Source organism: Eschrichtius robustus, chromosome 1 (genome assembly GCF_028021215.1).
Source record: "Eschrichtius robustus isolate mEscRob2 chromosome 1, mEscRob2.pri, whole genome shotgun sequence".
Classification (NCBI taxonomy): domain Eukaryota; kingdom Metazoa; phylum Chordata; class Mammalia; order Artiodactyla; family Eschrichtiidae; genus Eschrichtius; species Eschrichtius robustus.
Window position 1 is genome coordinate 115733258 of NC_090824.1, and position 22749 is coordinate 115756006.

Sequence of the window (22749 nt, forward strand, 5' to 3'; positions counted from 1 at the left end):
AAGGGATACTCAACATCACTAATCATTAAAGAAATGCAAATCAAAACTACAATGAGGTATCACCTCACACCAGTCAGAATGGCCATCAACAAAATATCTACAAACAATAAATGCTGGAGGAGGTGTGGAGAAAAGGGAACCCTCTTGCTCCGTTGGTGGGAATGTAAATTGGTACAGCAACTATGGAGAACAGTATGGAGGTTCCTTAAAAAACTAAAAATAGAACTACCATATGACCCAGCAATCCCACTACTGGGCAAATACCCTGAGAAAGCCGTAATTCAAAAAGACACATGCACCCCGATGTTCATAGCACTATTTACAATAGCCAGGACATGGAAGCAACCTCAGCGTCCATTGACAGATGAATGGATAAAGAAGATGTGGCACATATATACAATGGAATATTACTCATCCATAAAAAGAAATGAAATTGAGTTATTTATAGTGAGGTGGATGGACCTAGAGTCTGTCATACAGAGTGAAGTAAGTCAGAAAGAGAAAAATACCATATGCTAATACATATATATGAAATCTAAAAAAAAAAAAAAAAAAAAAAAATGGTTCTGATGAACCTAGGGGCAGGACAGGAATAAAGACGCAGACATAGAGAATGGACTTGAGGACACAGGGAGGGGGAAGGATAAGCTGGGACGAAGTGAGAGAGTAGCATTGACATATATACACTACCAAATGTAAAATAGATAGCTAGTGGGAAACAGCTGCATAGCACAGGGAGATCAGCTTGGTGCTTTGTGACCACCTAGAGGGGTGGGATAGGGAGGGTGGGAGGGAGACGCAAGAGGGAGGGGATATTGGCATATATGTATACATATAGCTGATTCACTTTGTTATACAGCAGAAACTGACACAACATTGTAAAGCAATTATACTCTAATAATGATGTTAAAAAAAAAAGACTCTAAAAAAAGAAAACAAAACAAAACAGTGAATTATCTTGTGCTAACTGCCTGGATTCAAATCCTGGTTTTAGCACATACTAACTTTATTAAAAGAGCCAATTACTTGATTTAGGCAATTTACTTAACCTCTCTATATCTCATTTTCTCTAACTGTGAAAGAAGGCTAATAAATAAAAGCACCTACTATACGGGATTAGTGTCAGGATTAATGAGTTGATAAAGGTAATGTGCTTAGTATGGTGCCAGGCATTTGGGACATACTCAATAAGCAGTAACGATTCTTATTATCCATTCTCAAAACAAATGAGAAATTCACTCCAAAGTCCATTCCCAGACTCTGGGGCCAAACTGCCTAGGTTCAAATCCTGGGAATTAACCTTCCTGAACATCAGTTTCAAAATGGGGTCATGGTGGAAACTCATGTAAATAAGGCAGTGCGTATGTTTAACAATAATAAGGACTGAAAAAAATAAGTTACCCATCATCATTGTCATTGTCATTATTCTTAGTTCATGCATCCAAATTCCTCATCTGCAATCCTCAGGCTGTTTCTATCCCATCTACTCCCACCTCAACACTGCAATCTTACTCCACAGCTAAGACCCTGGGAAGCCCAGTTCCTCGCCTCAGCAGCCAGGACCCCTACCACAAGTTTCAGTGATCATCAGCCATGACTTCAAGCTAGGGAGACTTTCCTAAAGCTGTTGGAATGAAGGAGGAGTCCCCATTTTTGCTACTACAACTCCATCAGCAGGTAAGTTCCTAGCATCACATGAGAACATGTTACTGTCACACACTGGGATTTAATTCTATGGCATCACTCCAAAAAACATGTTTACAGAGCATGCTTCTCTAAGTTCATTGTATCTATCAAACTCACCTCCCTACGCCATGAAAATGATTTCATTACCTTGTAACTGCACGAAACAATAAGAAGTCTTATATTTAGTGAATATTGGTGATTTTTTTTTAATTAATTTATTTATTTTTAACTGTGTTGGGTCTTCGTTTCTGTGCGAGGGCTTTCTCTTGTTGCGGCGAGCGGGGGCCACTCTTCATCGCGGTGCGCGGGCCTCTCACCATCGCGGCCTCTCTTGTTGCGGAGCACGGGCTCCAGACGCGCAGGCTCAGTAATTGTGGCTCACGGGCCCAGTTGCTCCGTGGCATGTGGGATCTTCCCAGACCAGGGCTCGAACCCGTGTCCCCTTCATTGGCAGGCAGATTCTCAACCACTGCGCCACCAGGGAAGCCCTTGGTGATGTTTTGAATAGGGAGAACAACGTCTGAATTTAGTTTCTTGGCCGGATAAAGGGCAAGCAAAGGTCTACAGATGAGTAGACCAGCTTCTTTTTGTTTCAGATTATTCTATTCATTTTCACTGGTTTCCAAGTACTTCCCACTTTTAAGATACAGAAACAACTGTGGTTGTCTAAACAAGAATTATACATCGACAGAAGACTCACAAATCTATGCTTTCACCTTTTGAGACACAAAGCAAGGTGGCTTCCCATAAGATTAGTATTTTTTTAAGTTAATTTGTAATCGCTGTTCTTTTTCCTCATAGTTATGTATAGCGTTGATATTTGCAGTAGACTAGAAGCTCCTAAAGGATATTTCTTATATCTAGCTTTTAGGGCAAACTGCTTTGTAAAAATGCATTCGGGAGCTAAAAAGGAAGAAAAGGGAAAGTCCTTTAAAAAATAACTTAAAATGCCTTTCTGAGTAAGCCACAAGAAAGCTTTTGTGATCAACAGCGAAACAAGGCTCTATTGCAACCCACGAATGACTTTAGAAATAGTGTTCCACACCATAACTCTAAAGTTTGCCTTTGCCCTAGTGGCACTTGAAGTTCCAATTTTTGGCTGACAGTCTTAATCAAGTTTTTGCAACAAAACCTCACAGATATGTTAAAGAGATGATACTGAACCATATGATTTGCAGCAGCTATGCTGCCTAATTAAGCAAACCATCACTGTAAAAAGTAACATACTTCGTTGTTTGACACATCAGTAATTCAAAACTCCTCCATTCTCCATGAAATACCTTTTTGGATAATTAACTGATGACTAAGTCCAATAGGTAAAAAAAAAAAAACCACTTTCATTGACACTAAAGTAAACTAACTGCTTAAATTTTCAGGCTTCATAGAGTGTCAAAGATATAACTCAGTCAAGTGAAAACCCACAATTACATCCTCAACTCTCTGCCAGGAATCATAATTGTATTTGTTTTAACAAGAACATTTATTCAGAAGAATAGCTAAATGCATGTGAAAATGATCTCAATATACAGCTTCCTTAAGAATAAAAAAAAAGCAGGATATAAGCCATTTGATAAAGTTTAAAATTGAAGTAGATACATCAAAATGTTAATAACTTTGTATCAAACTATCTATTAGAAAGGTCAGTGGAAAAAATGTGTATGTATATATATATATGGTGGGGGAGAGAGAGAAGAGAGAAAGAGAGAATGAGAGAGGGAGAGGAAATAAATACGGCAAATGTTGACAATTGGTGAATCTAGGTAAAGGGTATATGACTGGTCATTGTACTATTCTTACAACCTTTCAAATATTTGAACATTTTCCAATTAAAATAAGTAAATACGAAAAATAAAAATATTCATAGTGAATATTTATGGCGGTAAAATTAGAAATTTTAATTCTCCCTTTTTTATCATTTATAATTATTCCATAATAAATATGTATTGTTTAGTTAAGCAGACTTAAAAAATAGCTTTTCTAAAGGCCAAGTTTTCTTCAGTAGCCATTAACAATTACATTTAATTTTCTCGTTAACAACTTGATGTGATTCTTCAATTCAATTTTTTCAAGCCAGACTCTGTTACAGACAAAGCAACACTTATCTGAGAAGTGGAGTGAAACCAGCTTTGAGGCAGTCATTCTTTTCTTGCATTACCTTATTTTCCTGCACAGAAGTAGAGCACAGTAAATGAGGATAAATGGTCTCTTTAAGCACTCTTCCATCAGCAGGGTATATGCTTTTTGAAAGCCCACTGCATAGTGAAAAATAAAAAGCAAAGTTTAGAACTTTGGGGTTCTTTATTCGTGTTTTCCCCTCCCACTTTCAAAAGCCGGATGGTACCATTCAAGTTTCTAAACTCTAGTTAGAAATTGTTGGGTTAATAATTACAAGTGACTTTTTGAAAACCCAGCACCAGCTGTACAAGTTATACATGGTTAATCTCATTCCTTCGTCCCCTGCTGTTTTATACAAAGGCTGAAGCCTACCAAGCCCAGAGTAAATCTTCTAGTGCCAAAGTTGTTTTGTTCTGGTTTTTGATCATGGGCAGCATGTGGGGATTTTTCCATAATAAACCTCCCAAAGTTCATTTTCTACCTGAATGTTTTGTATGCTGCTCCCATCTGAGCCCACCTGTTCAGCAGCTGATAGATATAACTGTGACCATCTTCTGTCCAGACGATGATTCTGTGAGCAGCAAGCACCTCTCCACCAGCAAAGAACTGCCCGCTCCCGCTAACTTCAGTCCAAAGAAGAGAAAAATCACAATAATCGTAAACCTAAAACACAGAAGGAATGATGCCCATTAACAGAAGCTTCCAATCTAATCTACCAAGGAGAAAGATAAATTATGCTTATCAAGACTATTTAGATAACAGTGTTAATGCAACAACATATTAATTATTAATATGAAGTATTAAGTATCATAACAGGCCACACTATACTCATGGACCAAGATAATATTTCACTAGTACTTATTTTTTCACATTTATCCTAGGTAGGTTTCAGTGGACAAACTATCTGACAGTATCATTCCAGAATGTGCCCATTAAGCACAGAGACCAAAAATCCCAAATTTTCTATGCAATTTTATTCTTTCCATATGGAGAGTCATACCTGAACATTTGAAAAATTTATTACACACAAAAGAAGTTGATACAGTAGAAATTCTAAAGTACGTGTTGAACCATCTACTTTACCTTTTAGTTCAAAAATATATTATAAGCCTTTAAGTAAGACAATATAGTTTTGTTAACTGAGCCAAGTATATGAAACATCAGAGAAAAAAAGGATGCTATCAAATGGTAGTAACTTAGCTTTCCTTTCTTCTTGGAGATGTCAGTGAATATATTCACAAGAAAAGAATGTATATAGTCCCTAAAAACAAATGTAGTGACAAAGCAGAAAAAGAAAAAAAGTATAAAAATAAGACCAATGTATGTAGGTGAAAAGTATTAGTTTTCTTTTTAACTATAAAGTGCAGGCATCAACTCTTTAAAATAAACTGAGACAAATGCTCACTATTATAATAGTTTGTTATTAATAAAATTAGGGTATACTTTATATATACAATATCCTGGGAAGCAAAATTACCCAGTGTAGTGAGAGGAAAACTGATAAAAGTCAGTCATAAAAGACAAGTAATTTCCTGCTGTGGTAATAATATTATAAAAAGTTTGTATCATATTTAAAACATATTCTTACAATTGTTGCACTGAACAAGATAAAAATCAAATTACATTTGTGTATCACTGGTACTTATTATGTTATTTTATAATACCTTCCAACATTTAGAAAATACCACCAGTAGAAGTCTCTCTGTATACGTGCAAAATCGTATTGTCCGGCAGTTCAGGGAATTAAGAAATTTGGATTCCTTTTCATAAACATCTTGCTTTTCCTTCAAAAGGAATAAAAACATTTTAGTACTAGTTCTAGTTAATTTATATAAAACTGTATGAGAAGACTCCTCCCCTCTAAACCTGAAGTAGATCACACTGTTATTATAAAAAAGCACCCAATTTTCCTTTTGAGTTTTCTGAACTAAGGAAGTTACTTTGCAAAAGAAACCATGAAAAGGAAACCCACTTGAATTCAAGAATTCATTATATACAATCATTCAACAAACATTCTGTCAGGAAATTTGCTGCAGGATACTGAGAATATAAAGATATGAATAAGTTACTGACTTTCAGATATGGCAGAAAGATAAAACAAAAAAAAAGTAAAATAATCTTTTAAAAAACCCTTGCGGTATCTTAATTGCTAAAATAGAAAAACAAACAAAATGTTTTGAAAAGACAGAAGCGTAGCCAGCACAGAACACCTGGAATACTATGTTCTCAATAAGTTTCTGATAACGCTGGGTGTGTGTTTTTTGGGCTCAGTATGCCAACACAATTCCCAGGTTTTCCCAACCAAGAAATTCTGAAGGATAGTCCAGAGTATGGGGCAGTTGAAACAGTTCTGTCAACCGCACAAATTCTATGACTGTTCTTTTGTCCATCACTTCGACTTGTAGCCTGATGCCAGGCAGCAGGTGAACATACTGGACTCCCAGTGTATGTTACCCCCATTGCCACAGCTCACAAAGAGCCAGAAGAAATGGGGTCTTCTGCTGTAAGGGACAGGGAAATATTCCACGATGGATTTTTTTAATTAAAATATAATCAATGTTTGTGTGTGTGTGCGCGCGCGCATGTGCGTGTAGATAAAAACATTTGTATACATACAGAGAAAAGGTTGGAAAGGTACCATGCAATTGTTACCAATGCTCACAACTTGGAACAGAGATAAGGAAAAAGTACATGGACGTAAAACTTATATACTTATACATTATTTGGACTTTTAACAATGAGAATGTAACACTCTTATAATTTAAAAAATATCAATACATATGCTTGAAATTGGAGAATAAAGGATAGTTTCACAAGCCAACCTGAATGCTGTTGATAGATGAAGAGAGATCCCATACTTTGAGCTCACCAGCTACTGACACTACCAAGAGAGAATCTTCTGTAAAAACAACAAAGGTCATATATAAGCTGACCACTGTTATAACTGGTTGCTCTAAAGATCATTTCACAGTCATTTAAGGATTATGCAGGGCATGTAGGTAGAAAATACTCAGCTGTTTTTTTTAATTAAAAAAGTAAACATTTTAGATCACATTCTAAATTTGTTTTGCAATTTCAAAGTGACTCCCATGTAAAAGGAGAGCACCACTAAAAGGAGAACCACATTGCAAACCATCACGCTGGCAATACTAATTACACCTTCCTATTTCAGAAATAAGTAAGGAGCCAGCCTTCCCTCATTACAGGAACTGAATTCTCTTCATCACTACATCCAGAAGATACAGCAGGGCAAATCCAAGAGTCCTGTTAATCCACAACAAACGCCTGCTTGTCACTCTTAAAATGTATCAAAGCAGAACTGGGTCATGGAAACACAGTGTCTCCTCTTTCCACTTCCTTATGACCTCTTGCTGACTTTCCAGTGATTTGAACCACTGGGATGGATGTTCTCAGTTTTTCTTGATCTGGCTTAGAGAGCTATCCCTACCAGTAGGTAAACATAAAGAAGCATTCTGAACTCTTGCCCAGTAATTTAACAAATAATTCAAAGGTGATATTTTTATACGCAATCCCTAGTGTTAGATAATACCTAACTCTTACCTTGAATTCTCATGGAGTGAACAATGCACATGCAGTTGATCCAATCCGGAGACTGAGATGATATGAAAGTGTGAATAATAACCAAACTTTTGGCATCAATTATAAGAACATCTTGATATTCTCCACAACACAGAAGCCAGCCTTCTCCTATCATCTGGAATGAGCAGTGGTAATACTATGCAAATTGAATTCAAAGCAAAAGTTTAATTATCACTAGCAATTAATGTAATTTTGGCTGCGGTGAAGACTTCTCTGGCTTTTAATTTTATCATCTATTCAACTAAGGTATTAGGCTAAATAACAACTAAAATTTCTTTTAGTTCAATTATTCTACACTTCTGAAGTGTTAATTTTGCCATTTATCTGACTTGCATTTCGTCATTTTTCTGGAGAAGGGGGCTCTTTTGGGAAGAACTAATCTTATTCCAAGTCATGGAAAGCTCACAATTATATTAATTCTGGAATGCTATGTAGAACTAAACAACAAAAGCCAGGCTTCTTACCCTAGCAACACTGCTACATCTTAAGAAGAAATAAAAGTGTTTGAAAAGCATTTGAGGAATTTTTGTGCCAAATAAATTTTGAGAATGGCTTTTATGAAAGTTTGAGTAATATAATCTACCCTAGACAAGTTCTCTCGCTATTCAGGTTTTGATCCCAGAAAGGAGTTCATGAATGTTTCAATGCAAGTCATCAATGCTAAAAGCAATGCACACAATATAAAAAGCAGTGTCAGTACCGTGGAATCATGTGACTATTTTACATATGCTTGGAGTCCACATACCAAAAGCCAGAATCTCTTTTAAATATTGGGAAGTTATGATAAAGATTAAGGCTGTGCCTCTTGCTCTGTTTTCATAAATAAGAAATTCAGAACCTATCCATCCAAAAAACGTTTAAACTGGAAGCTAAAAAAAAAAAAAAACCTTTTTTACTTTATAAAACTGTATGTCAATAAAATGGAATCATTTCACGTGCGTGTCATTGTGTGTGTTTTGTGAGTGTAACTAAGGAAAAATAAGGAAATTGTTTTTCAAATTTGTCTGTTAGAAAGATACAGAAATAAGAGAAAGAATAAGAAAAACAATTGGTTGAATAGTTACTTTGGGGAAAGAAAAATGCCAAAAATAACAGATGATAACTGACAGTATTCTATGCTAATGACAAAAAAAAAAATTCAAGAAAATAATCCCTCTAAAGACATGTCTTTAAATGTGTGCTTAGCAAATGCTCTGAAGGAGCTGTAGAATCTGGAGATGTTCTCAAGGAAGTGAACATACTTACACAGATTGCAGTGTGCCTGTAAGGAAGTGTGGCCTTCTCCACGCACTGTCCATTGGTGACATTCCAAACACACATCTCCCTAGCAGAGATAACTTTGTATTATTCTCTGTCATTTCCACTCAATTGGCTGGAATAATTTTTGTGCCACCAAGTTTTTCTTTAGTGCTGCACTTAAATGCAGGCTGATCATTTTATGTGGCTTTTTGTTACAGATTACTGGGCAAGAAAATGTTGTGGTCATTAGCAGGGATGACATGCTGTATCTATGTCTTTTTGTTTTGGTAATTACACCCTGCCACCAGCCTACAAACCTTACTTGAGTGCCAACCTGACCTACAACAAATTGTGGGGATGCAGCTATCACAGCCTGGGAGAGTGACAGTACAACAATCTTTCTATGGAAACTGCATCTTCTTGAAAATGATTTATTTTATTGAACTTAAACTACATATTCTGAAAAGCATAATACATCAAGTGTTGCATCTTCTGGAGCTCAGGTATCATTTTTGTAAAAATAAACAGTGCCACCAAGAGGCCACATTTGGTCTGTCATTGATACGCTTTATTTCTTTGCTTCTCCTGAAATCCTGAAACCATCCTTGCCACTAAATTGTTAGAAAATTCTCATTGTTTAGAAAACTCTGACTTGGTTACATATATGTTACAAAGATATAGATACAGTTATGAAATACAGTTACAAATACATCCAGTATAGGGCAGTTTAAATCTGTATGATTTCAGTTCACAAAAACCAGAATGGCTGTTTCAGAGTTGTTTGATAATATTCTTCAGTTTTGACAGTTTCAACACATAAGCAAAATTTTCCAAGGAAGAAAAATGAAAGCTTTATTGGCTTTAAGGGAGAGCTGCTATTAAGAAGCAAAAGACACGGACCAATAACGGTAAACGCTATATGCATTTGGTGTTTGCAGGCTTTGGGGTTTATTTTTAGCCAAACACTGGAAATCAATCTTTAAATCAATGGTTCTCAACCTAGGCTGATTTTGCCCCACAAAGGACATTTGACAATGTTTAGAGACATTTTTAGTTGTCACAACTAGGAACACGATACTGGCATCTAGTGGGGAAAGGCCAGGGATGCTGTTAAACATCCTACAACGCACAGGATGGTCCCCCACAACAAAGAATTCTTCCGTGGTCCACAATGTCATTAGTGCAGAGGTTGAAAAACCATATCCTAGATATAGAACTAAATATTCATAGTGATTTTATTTCTCTCTGTTTATATCCAACTGTATGCCAAAAAGGATTTGAGGTAATCTGAAAAGACATGCAACTTAGTAAAACAGGGGGAAAGTGTGTGTGTGTGTGTGTGTGTGTGTGTGTGTGTGTGTGAAAAATAAGACTGGGAAAAAGGTAGAAATTGAAATAATATATCTCAAAGGATGTGTGTGTGTGTGTATATATATATGTAAAGAAAAGGAACTTTAAGCAGCCATCAAAATAAAATTTTAGCTCTACAAAAAAATCTGAGTTTATCAGCGTGGTTCTCAACTCTAGCTGTGCATCAAGAATCACCTGTGAATATATAAAAATTTCTCCTCAGAGATTCTAATTTCATGGCTCTGTGTTGGGGTCCTGGCATGTGGCGTTTTGCAAAGCTCCTGGTCAGTTAACCTGTTTCTAGATAACTCTATCTCTAAACCAGTGATTCTAAAACTCTTGCTCTACGTTAGATTTATCAGGGAGGTTTTTAAAAATACTGATGTCTGGGACCCAACCCAGACATCAAGCCAGACTAATTAAATCACAGTTTCTAAGGTTGGAGCCTGGGCATCAATAAAAGCTCTCCCAGTGATACTAATGTTTCTAAACTCTCTTGGATTCTAATGCCTTCCCTGTTTGTTTGCTTATCATCTTATTTTCTACCTTAAACTGGAAAAAAATACAAAAATATCACATAGTAAAAACTGACTCCTTGCCAATCAATTCTATTAAAGAAAGAAAAGCAAATTCGTTGTATATCAAAAGTAGCATTGGCATTTTAGCTGGAACTGCTCAGTTATGTATCTAATAGGAAGACATGAAAATTAACTATTAAAATGAACATTCTTCTTTTTCTTTTCAAATACTGTTCCCCAACTTTGTACATAGATTAAATCACCTTCAATTATAAAAAATTAATTTAACAATTTCCAAAATTTTTTAAATTCTTAATTTTTAAATTTCAATGAAAAGAAAATCACACAGGAAAAAATCCATAACATATAAAATTAGATTATCATAGTCCCACTAAAAACTCCTTGAGAAAGAGCCTTTCTTTCTTATTCAACTCTACATCCTCACTTGAGCACTTCAATAAAAATTCATTCAATGGATACATAAATCAGTCACTACTCTTTCATCCACTTTCTATCTCTCAAAAGTACACTGTTTTCTCTTGGCCCTATTCTTATTCTCATATTTGTGTGCTTATAACACTGTTATCCTTTTGCTCAAATTTTAATGAAGCATCTAGAGGGAAAGGAGATACATATGAATGCTTGGTTTGCCATCTTGAATTACAAGTACATTACATTCTTCAAACTCACTTTTGTCTTCAGTTACACTTTTGGGTTTTCTTTGGCATTCTCAAGCTCCCATCTTCTTATGCCTATTTCTTAAATGTTGGTTTTCCTTAGTATCTTAGGCTTTCTTACATTCTCATATTTCACACTCTCTCTTGATGAGTCATCTACTCCCATGACTGCAGGCACCAACTATATGATGTTGGAAGTCCAGACCTATTCACTGGACTCTAGATTTCCACATACAACTAGTAATTAGATGTTTCCACCTCGATGACTTGCAGGACTTCACACTCCTCGTACTTAAAATGAGGCATAACGCCTTCCCTCCTTTGTTCTCATTCTCAATGAATGGTATCATCACCAATGAGTTTCCCAAGTCATTCTTGAACTCACACATTCTCTCACTGCCGCAAATGTGGGGTACCCACTATTTCAAATATTTTCCTCTAAACCAGCAGCATAGCACTCTCCAGGAACATGTTAGAAATGCAAGTTCTTGAACCTCAGCCCAGACCTACTAAACCTGTATCTCCGGGAATGGGGCCGAGAAATCTGTATTTAAACAAGCTCTGAAAATGGTCCTGATGCAGGCTTAGGTTTGGTGAACACTATCCTAGAAGACTGTAAGGCTGGGTGCCTGCCTGCCTATCTCTCTAGTATCATCTCTTGCTGGTAGTTGGAAATTTTATTAATAGTAATAACTCTCTTTATCAATGTCAAGCCTTTTTTGCCTTAAGGTTTGATTAACTATATATATTTATTAATATAATACTAAAATGGCTATATTAACATTAATTTCATTAGTATTTGCCTGATAAATCTCTTTCCATCCATTTACTTTTAATTTTTATATATCCTTATGCTGTTTTTGTTTTTTAAATTGTCTGACAATCTTTGTAATTTATCTGATGGACTTAGTCCCTTTACTTAATTGAGATTACTGGTTTATCCAGATTTATTTCAATTACCTTATTTTGTGCTATTTGTCTCATTTATTCTTGTCCCCTTTGGATTAAACAACATTCTTTTTCTTTTTTTAAATTGGAAGTTATATATTCTGTTTCTTTCATTTTTATTTCTTTTGTCTGTTCTCTTAGCAGCTACCCTGGAAATGTCAGCATGTATATCTAGCTTAAAGTCTAAGGTTAATCACCATCTTTACCCACCTCTAGAACACCAGAACACGCGGAGTCTGATCGCTACGCTTATGATATGCAGTTGTTGATTAGGATTTTGTGTATGTGGGGGGGAGGTGGATGGGAGCGACATATAAACAATATTGTAATATAATCTGTGCTTATTTAAATTTTCTAAAACTTTGCTGGGTTTTGTTCAATATTCCTTCTTCCATCAGATCTTCCTTCTGAAATCATTATTCTTACTGAAAAACATAATTTCGAATTTTCATTATTTATAGAGGGTCTGTTGGCAGTGAACACTCTCAGTATTTGTCTTAAATGTTACTGTTTTGCCCTAATTTTTTGAAGATGTTTTGCTAGAGATATAACTCTAAGTTGATAGATATTTTCTCTCAACTTTTAAAAGATATTTCACTGCTATCTAATTCTCATTTTACTATTAAGAAGTCAGCTCTCAGTTTAATTAACTTTCCTTTAAAAGTAATCTGCTTTTTCTCATCGCCTACTTTCAGGCTCTTCTCTTTTTCTTCGGCATTCCATCATTTCAACATCAGGTTCCAGGTGTTTATTTCCTTTCATTTATCCTGGAATTCACTGGGTTCCTGAATATTAGGATTTTTGCCTATAGATGAAGTAATACTAAGTGAAAAAAATGAAAAACTAAGTCAGGAAGCAAGTCATGATCAGCATGAATCTGATAACGTTGGAAGCAGAAATGCTAAGCCAACGGTCACTTCCTGGGACTTTTAAAAGCTAAAAAATATATATATATCATTGTTACTTAGGAAGTAATAGGTCGAGCCTAGTAATTTTAACAAGTTTCAGCAGATTGAATTAGGATTTGCTAAGTATGCAGTAGCTAAAGTGTAGGTACTGCCTAAGGAGAATCTCATAGATGCAAGGTGTCAGACCCCAAAGAAAATTCAAATCATCTTGGAAAAGGAAGACCAATCAGACTCCTTGGCTCTTTAACAATCATATTTATAGGACTTATACAGCTGAATTCATCTATCATCAAGAATATGTCCATTAACCCCTAGTTTCTTTTTTGGAGCTAGACCACTACGGACAAAAACCTCAAGGTAGAACTCAGTTATACTTTTCAGATCTATTTCTCACTCAGCTATTAATTTTATCAACGGTGCAAGTAGTCTCAGAAGAACTAACCATCCCCCAAATTCTCTAGATTGGGAATAAATATCTCAGCCTATGTAGCAGGCTTCGAGGCAGCCCTAGTGTACGAAAGCTAAGCAGTTGTTTAAAAAGAATGTACTAGGACATTTCATTTTCGCTTCCTCCAAAGTTCAATCTCTCTAAGTATAACAATTATGTCTTTGCTATAAGCTATGAGAATAGGTATCTCTCTGATGTCTGTACCACTAGCCATTTTGTTAAACTATTCCATTTTTAAAAGTTGGACACTTGATTCCTCATTCTTCTTTTGGGTCTCAGAATTCTAAGCCATATAATTTCTCCTTGGGTTAAAAACAAAAAAGGAGGAGATTCTCTTGTTTCAACCAGCAACCCAATCCCTCATTCGCAAACACATGCTGAATGGATTCCGCATTCCTGAGTGTAGTTTGGCAAACATCTCATCAGCAGAGTAGTTCACAGTAGCTCTTCCATCAGTGGGGCTTTTTCCTACAGCTAAGTTCTGTTTCATTGGAACAAACCTCCTTCCAAGAAACTGCACCCAGATCACTATGTTCCTTCTCCTTCTCACTCCCACGTCCCAATTGTAAGTGAGTCCTCTCCTCTGTTTTAAAATGATATCAGACAAGTGTACAACATAAAGATCATAAATGCTGAATTGTTTCAGAAAACTATGAAGGCTTGCATGGATTTGCTTAATAGCTCAAAGTGAGTTACTACATGAAAAAAGACAAGCGCCAGACTTTTCCATTTTCAGTTCTATAGTAGGCGGCATTTGCCAACATCCTTTACACAATGAGGCAACCACAAGGCCTGATACACGTTGGGATGTTTAAAGATTGAGAGTCATAGTACTGATTACTTTCCTTGGGACTGTCACACAAGTTATTCAACCATTCAAGATCTAACTTTTCCTATATGTAAAAGGAATATGTTAATCACTAACGTTTCCTTCAGCCCTAGAATTCTGTATCCCATCAGAGTTTTTAAAAAGGGAGAAGGAACAGAAAAGGGTGCACAGTTCCACACGTCTTACCTACCCATTTTCAGCAGCACTAACTATGAAGGGCTGTTTAGAGAAGTCTCTCGCTCTTGCCAAACACGTCACTGAAGCTGAGTGACCAAAAAGAAGTTCTTTGGCCGAAATCTGAAAATGATGAGGGTAAGTGTTTAAATAGCTGTAAACTTTTTAGTAGAAGAATATAACATGACATTATATAATTATTCATAATTCTAATTAGGAATGCTGTTATATTATGTTTTTGCTGTACATAAGTTTCAGGAAAACTGATATATGGCATATCAAAATCCCCAGAATAATAAACTTCTAGGTAAAGGAACTGTGTTACACACATTTTTTTTTGTTTTTGGTTTTGCAACTGTCATGAAACCTAGATGACTGCTGGACCTGTTTTACAACATCTAGGTTTTGAATACAAATAAATCAGTGTTGACGTTTATTATGCACAAAATGTGCCTCAAACAATAGTAGCATATTTATGTGCAGATTTCAGAATTCAGAAACGAGTTTACAAAATAATGCAGAGAAAATATTACCCTTTTTGTAACCATTATAATGCCTTATTTGAATTCCTGCCTCAGAAATAGTAAAAATTAACTTGTCAACATTAGAAATAAAATTTTAACTAAGCCAACTTAGTTAAAATGCCATTTCAAAATGCCAACTTTTTCTCCTATGTGTGAATTTTAAAAATGACACCAAGGACTAATTCTTCCATTATCTCATGTGTGAAAGAAGTCTGTTCCTCATAATCCAACCATAACAATAAGAACAAATTATTTCATAACATAATTGTTCTCTGCCTTCCTCTTATTTCTATATTAATCAGAAATATTTCTTTAAAAGATCTGTTATCAGAATAAATTTCTAGTGCTACAAAGAGCATTTTGCAGTTGGTTCTAATCAGTTACAATCCAAGTTCTCTACCTTCCTCCTGGGAAATACAGGTTCCATCTCAGAAAACAACATACTATCTTTCCCTATCATCACACTTGGGAAAGCATACCTCTATGAATTTAACCCTTGTCCTATACATTACAGACCAAATTAAGCAATGAATCAGGGCAAATCAAAGATACTCCTCCTCCAGAGAAAATCCACTAGGGACAAAATGTCAGAAGAGAACACCATTGCCTTTCATATGAAGTCTTCATTCTGCTACTAAATCTTCACATGTAGTTGAATAAGCTGTGACAATTCACTCTAATCTCCTCATTTTATCACACATTCTGCTGTGAAGAATAACAAAAACCTCTACAATCACACCTAGTCATTGCCATGATGAAATCCAGGAAACCTTTACTTCTATTCGTGGGCTCCACCTTTATGAAGCATTGGTCCCCCTCACTCCCACCATAGTACAAATAGAAAAGGGAAAAGAACACACAACTTGATGAGCATATACCATATTCCAGGCACTCATGCAACTATGAACAGGGTTTAATCCCCATTTCAAAGCTGAGGAAATTAGGGCTCGAAGAATAGAAGTCATTTGCCCAACACTACAGAGTTGGTAAATAACAGACCTAGATTTTGACCAAGACCTCTATTCTTTTTCTCTACTCAACATTGCTGTTCTTCATTTTGTCACTGTCGTGTTTCCTTCTGAGTATAAAACAGGAAGAAAAATAGAACATACTGATACTAAGAGAATATACCTGAGAGAATGTTCAGAGTTCAACTTTTTCTATGCTCACAGGTATGATGAATGCCAGCAATCAAGACCAAAAGGCCCAAGAGAGGAAGTTCCTAGGATGGGACTTGGAGAAGCTCCCCATTGGCAGACCTCACAAAGTTTTGGGGAAAGCACAGGGCTTTGAGAGTCAGACCCTGAGCCTGGAAGCAGAATGCTTAACCTAGATACGTGATGAGCAGCCAGGACAGGGAGACATTTATTCTCCAGCTCCCCTGCACCCTGCCATCCCACCACCCATGGACAGGGAAAGTCTGAGATGTGTACTCAATCCCCTAATGAATGCTTGGATACTCCATATACAGACCTTAAATCAGCTTCTTTCCCTCCCTATTCCTATTCTCTAATCGTCTCTATTTCTTATACAGAAACATGATACTCTCATCCTACCAGTCCTACCCATCTCCCAAACCCCAAATCTGGAAGGTATCTTTGCCTGTTCCTGCTCCTTTAGCCCACATCCAACTGGTTTCTCAGTTCTGTCCATTCTCTCCTCTTAACATCATTCCAGGTTTCATCTCCTCTTCATTCCCATTGCCACTGATTTGGTTCATAGTCAAGAACTTTCCTGACTACATTACTGTAGAAGCCTCCTGCCCAAAGTCCCTGTCCCTTACCTCATCTCCTTCTCCCTTCAATGTGCCCTTAATACCAAGTGATATTCTAAATTACAAATATAATAAAATAGTATTATGTCATCTCCGCAAAATCCCTTAATATTACCACTGCTTTTAATTAGCACGTAGTGTTAGTGATTGCTAGTTAAAAAAAAAAAAAAAAAATCTAATCTCCTCAGCATGTCAGATTCCACATTGAGTCCGCTCTGTCCTTTCCAGATGTGCCTGTCACCTCTAATTTGCCCTTTATGTTCCAGGTCTGCTCCACTGCTTTCACCAGTTCCCTGAAGGCAAAATAGTCCTGCCTTCCACACACACACTTATCATTCTGTCTGCAATCTCCTCCCACCTGCTTTTCCTGTTCAAGTCTGATACATCCTTTAGAATTCAGCTCAGGCATCACCCTCAGAAAGCCTTTCCCTTGAAAAGCACACTTCTTACTGATTAGGATGGCTATTAAAAAAACAACAACAGCAATAGAAAATAACAAGTGTTGGTGAAGATGTTGAGAAAATGGGAACACTTGCACACTGCTAGTGGGAATACAAAATGGTGCAGCCACTGTAGAAAACAGTTTAGAAGTTCCTCAAAAATTTTAAAATAGAACTACCATATAATCCATCAGTTCTACTTCTGAGTACAGCCCAAAAAAGTGAAAGCAGGGACTCAAACATACGTTTATACACCCAGGTTCATGGCAGCATCGTTCACAATGGTCAAAAGGTGGAAGCAATCCAAATGTCCACTGAGGAATGGATAAACAAAATGTGGTATATAAATACAACGGAATGTTATTGAGCCTTAAAAGGAAAGGATATTCTGACATATCCTACAACATGTATGAGGACATTGTGTTTCATGAAATAAGCCAGTTGCAAAAGGATAAATACTGTGATTCTACTTATAGAAGATACATAGTAAGGTCAAATTCATAGAGACAGTGTGTATCCCACCACTTTACAGCTTCCTAATTACATGTCTGTCTCCTCCACTAGACTCTGAGAAGCCTGAAGGAGGAATCTATACCTGTGACAAAAGGCATCTGTGTAGTTCATCTAATGACTGCATAAGTGAGTGTCCTTAGGTTTGTTTTTCCACTTTATTTGGTGGTGAGTGAGCATTTAAGACCACAGAGCGTGATTATTCTCTTACCTAAACCCTTTTGGAGAGGGGAAGAAGCTTTCCACATTTAGTACAAGGAAGAAATAAAGAGCTCCCAGTTCATTTTACACCCCACCTCCCTGCAGTGTTCTTCTCCCCTTCCTACTGTCTTCCCCTGCTATGCCCATCGGCCTCAAGCTGCCCTACAGCCACTCAATCAACCACGTGGTCATAACCTCTCTTAAAATCTCCCTTGTCTTCAAGGCCTCTGTTCTTCTTCCTCTGGCTGAATTATTCCTTTATCTCTATATTTTAAAACAAAAATCAAATTAAACTACTAAGCATTAAAATATCAGTGATGGAACACCCACTTGACTATCTTACAGATACCAAGAGGTTTTGTTGAGAACTCAAAAATGCCCTGATTTTTTGAAAAGCCTAGAATCTTCCCTGCTAACAGTTGACCCATTGTCATGTAGGGGCAAGATTCAAAGGAAAAATAAGAGAAGATGTTCATTCTTTCTGGTCCTATGATTAGCCATAGAAAATCTTAAGGAAAACTCTTATGTGGAAAATCTCACACTCATACTAATCAATATCTTACTTGTGTTACTAACTTTTTCACAATGTCATCACAGTGAATTTCCAAAACATAAAACTCATCCAATCTCCTTCTTAAGTCTTCTCAATGATTCTTCTTGTTCCTTACAACCCTGCCAATCTGATTCCCATTCCCACCTCATATTTCTAACCATGATTTCTCAATATCAGCAACTATTAGAATTTGGGGTGGAATAATTTTTTTTGCTGTGAGGGGCTGTCATGTGCACTATGGAATGTTTACAGCATCCCTGGCCTCTGCCCACTAGATGCCAATAGCGTCGCCTTTCCCATTGCTCTAACCCCAAGCAGAAGACTTGCTCCTAAGAAAAGCATGAAATAACTATTCCCACTGAAGATGAAGTACAAACTGACCCCCACAAGGAGCACCCTGTATTATAACATAACTGCACTGGCAATTACTAGCCTATGTCCTTCCTCTACGACACTGCAACCAGTTGGGCAGCCAGTACCAGGTCTTCTCATTCACGTTTGAACTCAGGTACCCACCGTACTGCCTAACTTATAAAATGCACCCAATAAATGCATGTTGAATAAATACCAGGAACATATGTAAAAAGATATAGATGCTAGGATTCCAAATTTCTTAAGCTTATAGCAACCTACATATTACAAGACAACTACTTCAGCCAGGAAACACTGCACTCCAATATTAGAAAAAGTAGCAAGATAGTTTAAGCCATTTAGGATTTTAAGTTTAGACTGTAAGAGATAATAAAGGCAAGGGCCAATTTCAAAGCTCAGCTGTTGCAATAATACCCAGTCCTTCTTTCAGGAATGTTCATAAACATTGAGCTGAGCTGGTCTGCTTGCAGTTTTTGGCAGTCCTGTAGTGTAACTGCTCAGTGATGGCAGATGTTAATTAATTACGCTATAAAATAGAATTACAATTAATTGTTAATTTAGGTTTTAAAGTGACAAACTTTAAAGGCTAAAAATAGTCTTTGATCTTTAAAAGGCTTTCTAATGAGGGCAGTATACTTTAAGTACATCATTAGTTTAAGTGTTCAAATTGGGTCTAGAGGCTCCTAGAGCTAAGCAAATATCTATTCCAATATGTTAAATGTTTATGAGTTGGAACAAGGACAATTAATTGCTAATCAATGGGCCAAATCCTAGGTGAGGTCAGGTTCTGAAATAGGAGGACGACAATAGTAAATTGGATTTAGAGCTTTTCGATGTGACCTGTAAAAATCACAGGCAAGCAGAGACTAAAAGAATGGCAAGAAGGCCAAACTGGCAGAAACACACAGATAATTAAAATATTACTCATTTAGTTAATAGTGGTTTTCAAGGGTGCCCTTTGTTTAGATTAATGAGCCATAATTTTTAGAATTATACTTACATGTCCGTAGTTCAGTTACTTAAACATATAATTCAGGATATAAAATAGTAAAACTCAGCATAGCTTAAAGCATGATAACACTTAACTGGTAGCTAAGATTGGTGATATTCATAATATAATTTTCAAATATGATCTTGATCCATCATATAATACTTCATTTTTCCAAATTCAGAAGTAAAACCCATTTATTACTTTGGTAAGTACCTTTTTAGCAACCATGCAAAACTTCCACTGTCTTTGCGGGCAGAAGCAGCAAGCTGTGTTTATTTTATGAGCTCTACCTGCTTCAATAGTAATAATTTTCACTCACCTTTAGTTCAGATGAGAGATTCCAGAGGCAGAGTTGACCCTCTTGACTTCCCGTCACAATCATTTGCTGGTCATCAGTGATCATGATGGCAGTGATGCTGTGAGGAGGTGCCTTCCTTCCCCAGAGTGCCACAGCCTGTAGGGAGGACCTCATGGTAAAGGAATCCTGGGCACACAGAGATGGGAAGACGTGTACACAGTTATCATTTGTAAATTTTGAAAATTGATCATCTCATAAATGTTTATGATGACACAGACTTGAACAATGTGTTCTCTCAGAGCTGTGGAGAAAGGTGTGTCCCCATCAAATAGAGAAGAATGTAGTCAGACATTGAAATTACCATGCCCACTGTTAATTAGTCAAAGAAGAATGATTTTTATTCCAATTCTTGATGATTGATGCTAACCGAGAGAAGGATAGGAATAGTCTACCCACCCCACACCCAGCTCTGACTATGGGTGACCTTACCCACACCGAAGTCCAGCTAGGCCTTTCAAGAAGAATAGAGTTGTCTACACACTATAATTTGAAGACAACTTTGCAGACTCTCTTTCCCCAGAAATGTCACCTCATCTAAGTAACAAGTATCTGAACTTTGCTATTAAAAAGTAAATATTTTTGTAAGTGTATTAAAAGCCTTAATAGTCATAAGATTCCTAACACATCCAAATAAGAAAACAAAAAGCACAAAGGTCAAACCACAAGAAATCAGATCTCAACCAGAGTTCATCCTGAACAGTCCAGATTGCTAAATGTAGTAAAAACAGACCTGGTATTCAGAGACCTAGATATAGGGCTGCTTTACCACTTATTTATTACCTGTATTTCCATATTATAATGGTTATATGCAGTAAAATGAGGATACTATCACCTACATTGCCTACATCTCAGTATTCTTATGGGCAATAAATCCAGTGATGCAAATAAAAGCATGTAGGTATAATTATACGTACTATGCTATCATTATACTACTCATAAACTATAATCTAGAATTTCAGGCAAGAAATGGCTTTGGGGATCATTAATCTGATCCCCCTCACTTACAAGGAAACTAACAATGAGAAATAGGTAACTCTTAGGATCAGTTCTAATTCTGAGATTCTGAGAGACTAAGCGAGTACAGTGAGAATAAGTAACAGATTAAAAGGTTGCACATCTCAGAAGGTTGCACATCACTTTTTTCAGACTTTCTCTCACTCTCTTTTTTTTTTTTGGCAGAAAAATTTTAAAATTAGCCCCAGAAACTTGGTGCCTTGCTATCAACAGGAGAGAGAGTAAATCCATGTTTTCTGAGACCCTGTACAATTCCCCAGAAATGTCTAATCAAAAATAAACCTCAGGGGCTTCCCTGGTGGCGCAGTGGTTAAGAATCCTCTTGCCAATGCAGGGGAAATGGGTTCGAGCCCTGGTCTGGGAAGATCTCACATGCCCCAGAGCAACTAAGCCCGTGTGCCACAACTACTGAAGCCAGCGCGCCTAGAGCCCATGCTCCGCAACGAGAGAAGCCACTGAAATGAGAAGCCCGCTCGCTGCAACGAAGAGTAGTCCCCGCTTGCCGCAACTAGAGAAAGCCCACGAGCAGCAACAAAGACCCAATGCAGCCAAAAATTAATTAATTAATTAATTAATTTTTTAAAATGTACATGCTATTATTACTTCTAAAATCTATGATGATCTTTTAATCAACAACTTCAGGTAATATTAGGGTCCTCAGATTTAGCGAATAAAAATACAAGCTGTCCAGTTAAATTTGAATTTCAGGTAAACAACAAATAATTTTTTTAGTGTAAGTATGTCCTAGACAAGATTTGGGACATGCTTATAATTTTAAAAATTGACTTTTTTATGGGACATGCTTATAAAAATTATTTATTGTTTATCTGAAATCCAAACTGAACTGGGAATCCTGTAGGCATCTTAGGGCCACTGGCGACCCTAAGTTGCAGCCAAAAGGGAGCCTTGAAGATCACTATCATCCCCCTCCCTCCTTCTACAGACAAGAGAATGAAAGCTCAGGAAAATTGTTTACTTGGCCAAAGTAACCCAAGTAGAGAGTGGCTGAGTAAGAACTGGAACCTGGTCTCTTAAGACTCCACCTAGAACTCTCCTCCTGCACACCATGATAAAGACAACCCAGGCTTCCCCACCAGAGAGTCTTAGTGACAGGCTAAGCAAAATTCTTTATGTCGGTATTTCTTTAAAAATAAAAAAAACAAAAATAAATAACAAAAAGCAAATAGTCAAGTAAAACAACAACAATAAAACCTCTTGTCCATTCAGGCACCAGTGTGGCCTACATCATCTCTAAAAGCTGTGCTAATGCTTCCTGGTCCTTTCTCCATAATTACGAGAAAGCACTAGAGAAGACAACACACCGTTACAGCCCCCATCTTCCTTCTCACCTTCGTCTTCTTCCCTGTAACAAGTTGCTTTTATCTTTCTGACTTGTCTGATCTGAGGCTAGCAGAAAAATAAATATGAGGCAAATAGGGTTTTGTGGCTGGTGTCTACTGGACACTGGAATTGTTTAGCTTGTCATAAATAGCTCTCTTCAGGGACATGCCCTGACACTG

At 36.8% G+C, this 22749-nt stretch overlaps 1 protein-coding gene across 1 annotated transcript in view; it reads right to left on the reverse strand.

Annotated features, from left to right (window-relative positions):
• Positions 1-20329, reverse strand: part of WDR72 (WD repeat domain 72) — a 189508-nt gene extending 169179 nt beyond the window's left edge. Inside the window, exons 1-8 of the mRNA XM_068536268.1 lie at positions 20177-20329; positions 14509-14615; positions 8647-8725; positions 7363-7537; positions 6624-6700; positions 5466-5585; positions 4319-4464; positions 3839-3938 (exon numbers count right to left, since the gene is read on the reverse strand). Coding sequence (XP_068392369.1) covers positions 3839-3938; positions 4319-4464; positions 5466-5585; positions 6624-6700; positions 7363-7537; positions 8647-8725; positions 14509-14615; positions 20177-20329 — 957 coding nt within the window. The remainder of the gene's footprint in view (positions 1-3838; positions 3939-4318; positions 4465-5465; positions 5586-6623; positions 6701-7362; positions 7538-8646; positions 8726-14508; positions 14616-20176) is intronic.
• Between the last annotated feature and the right edge of the window lie 2420 nt (positions 20330-22749).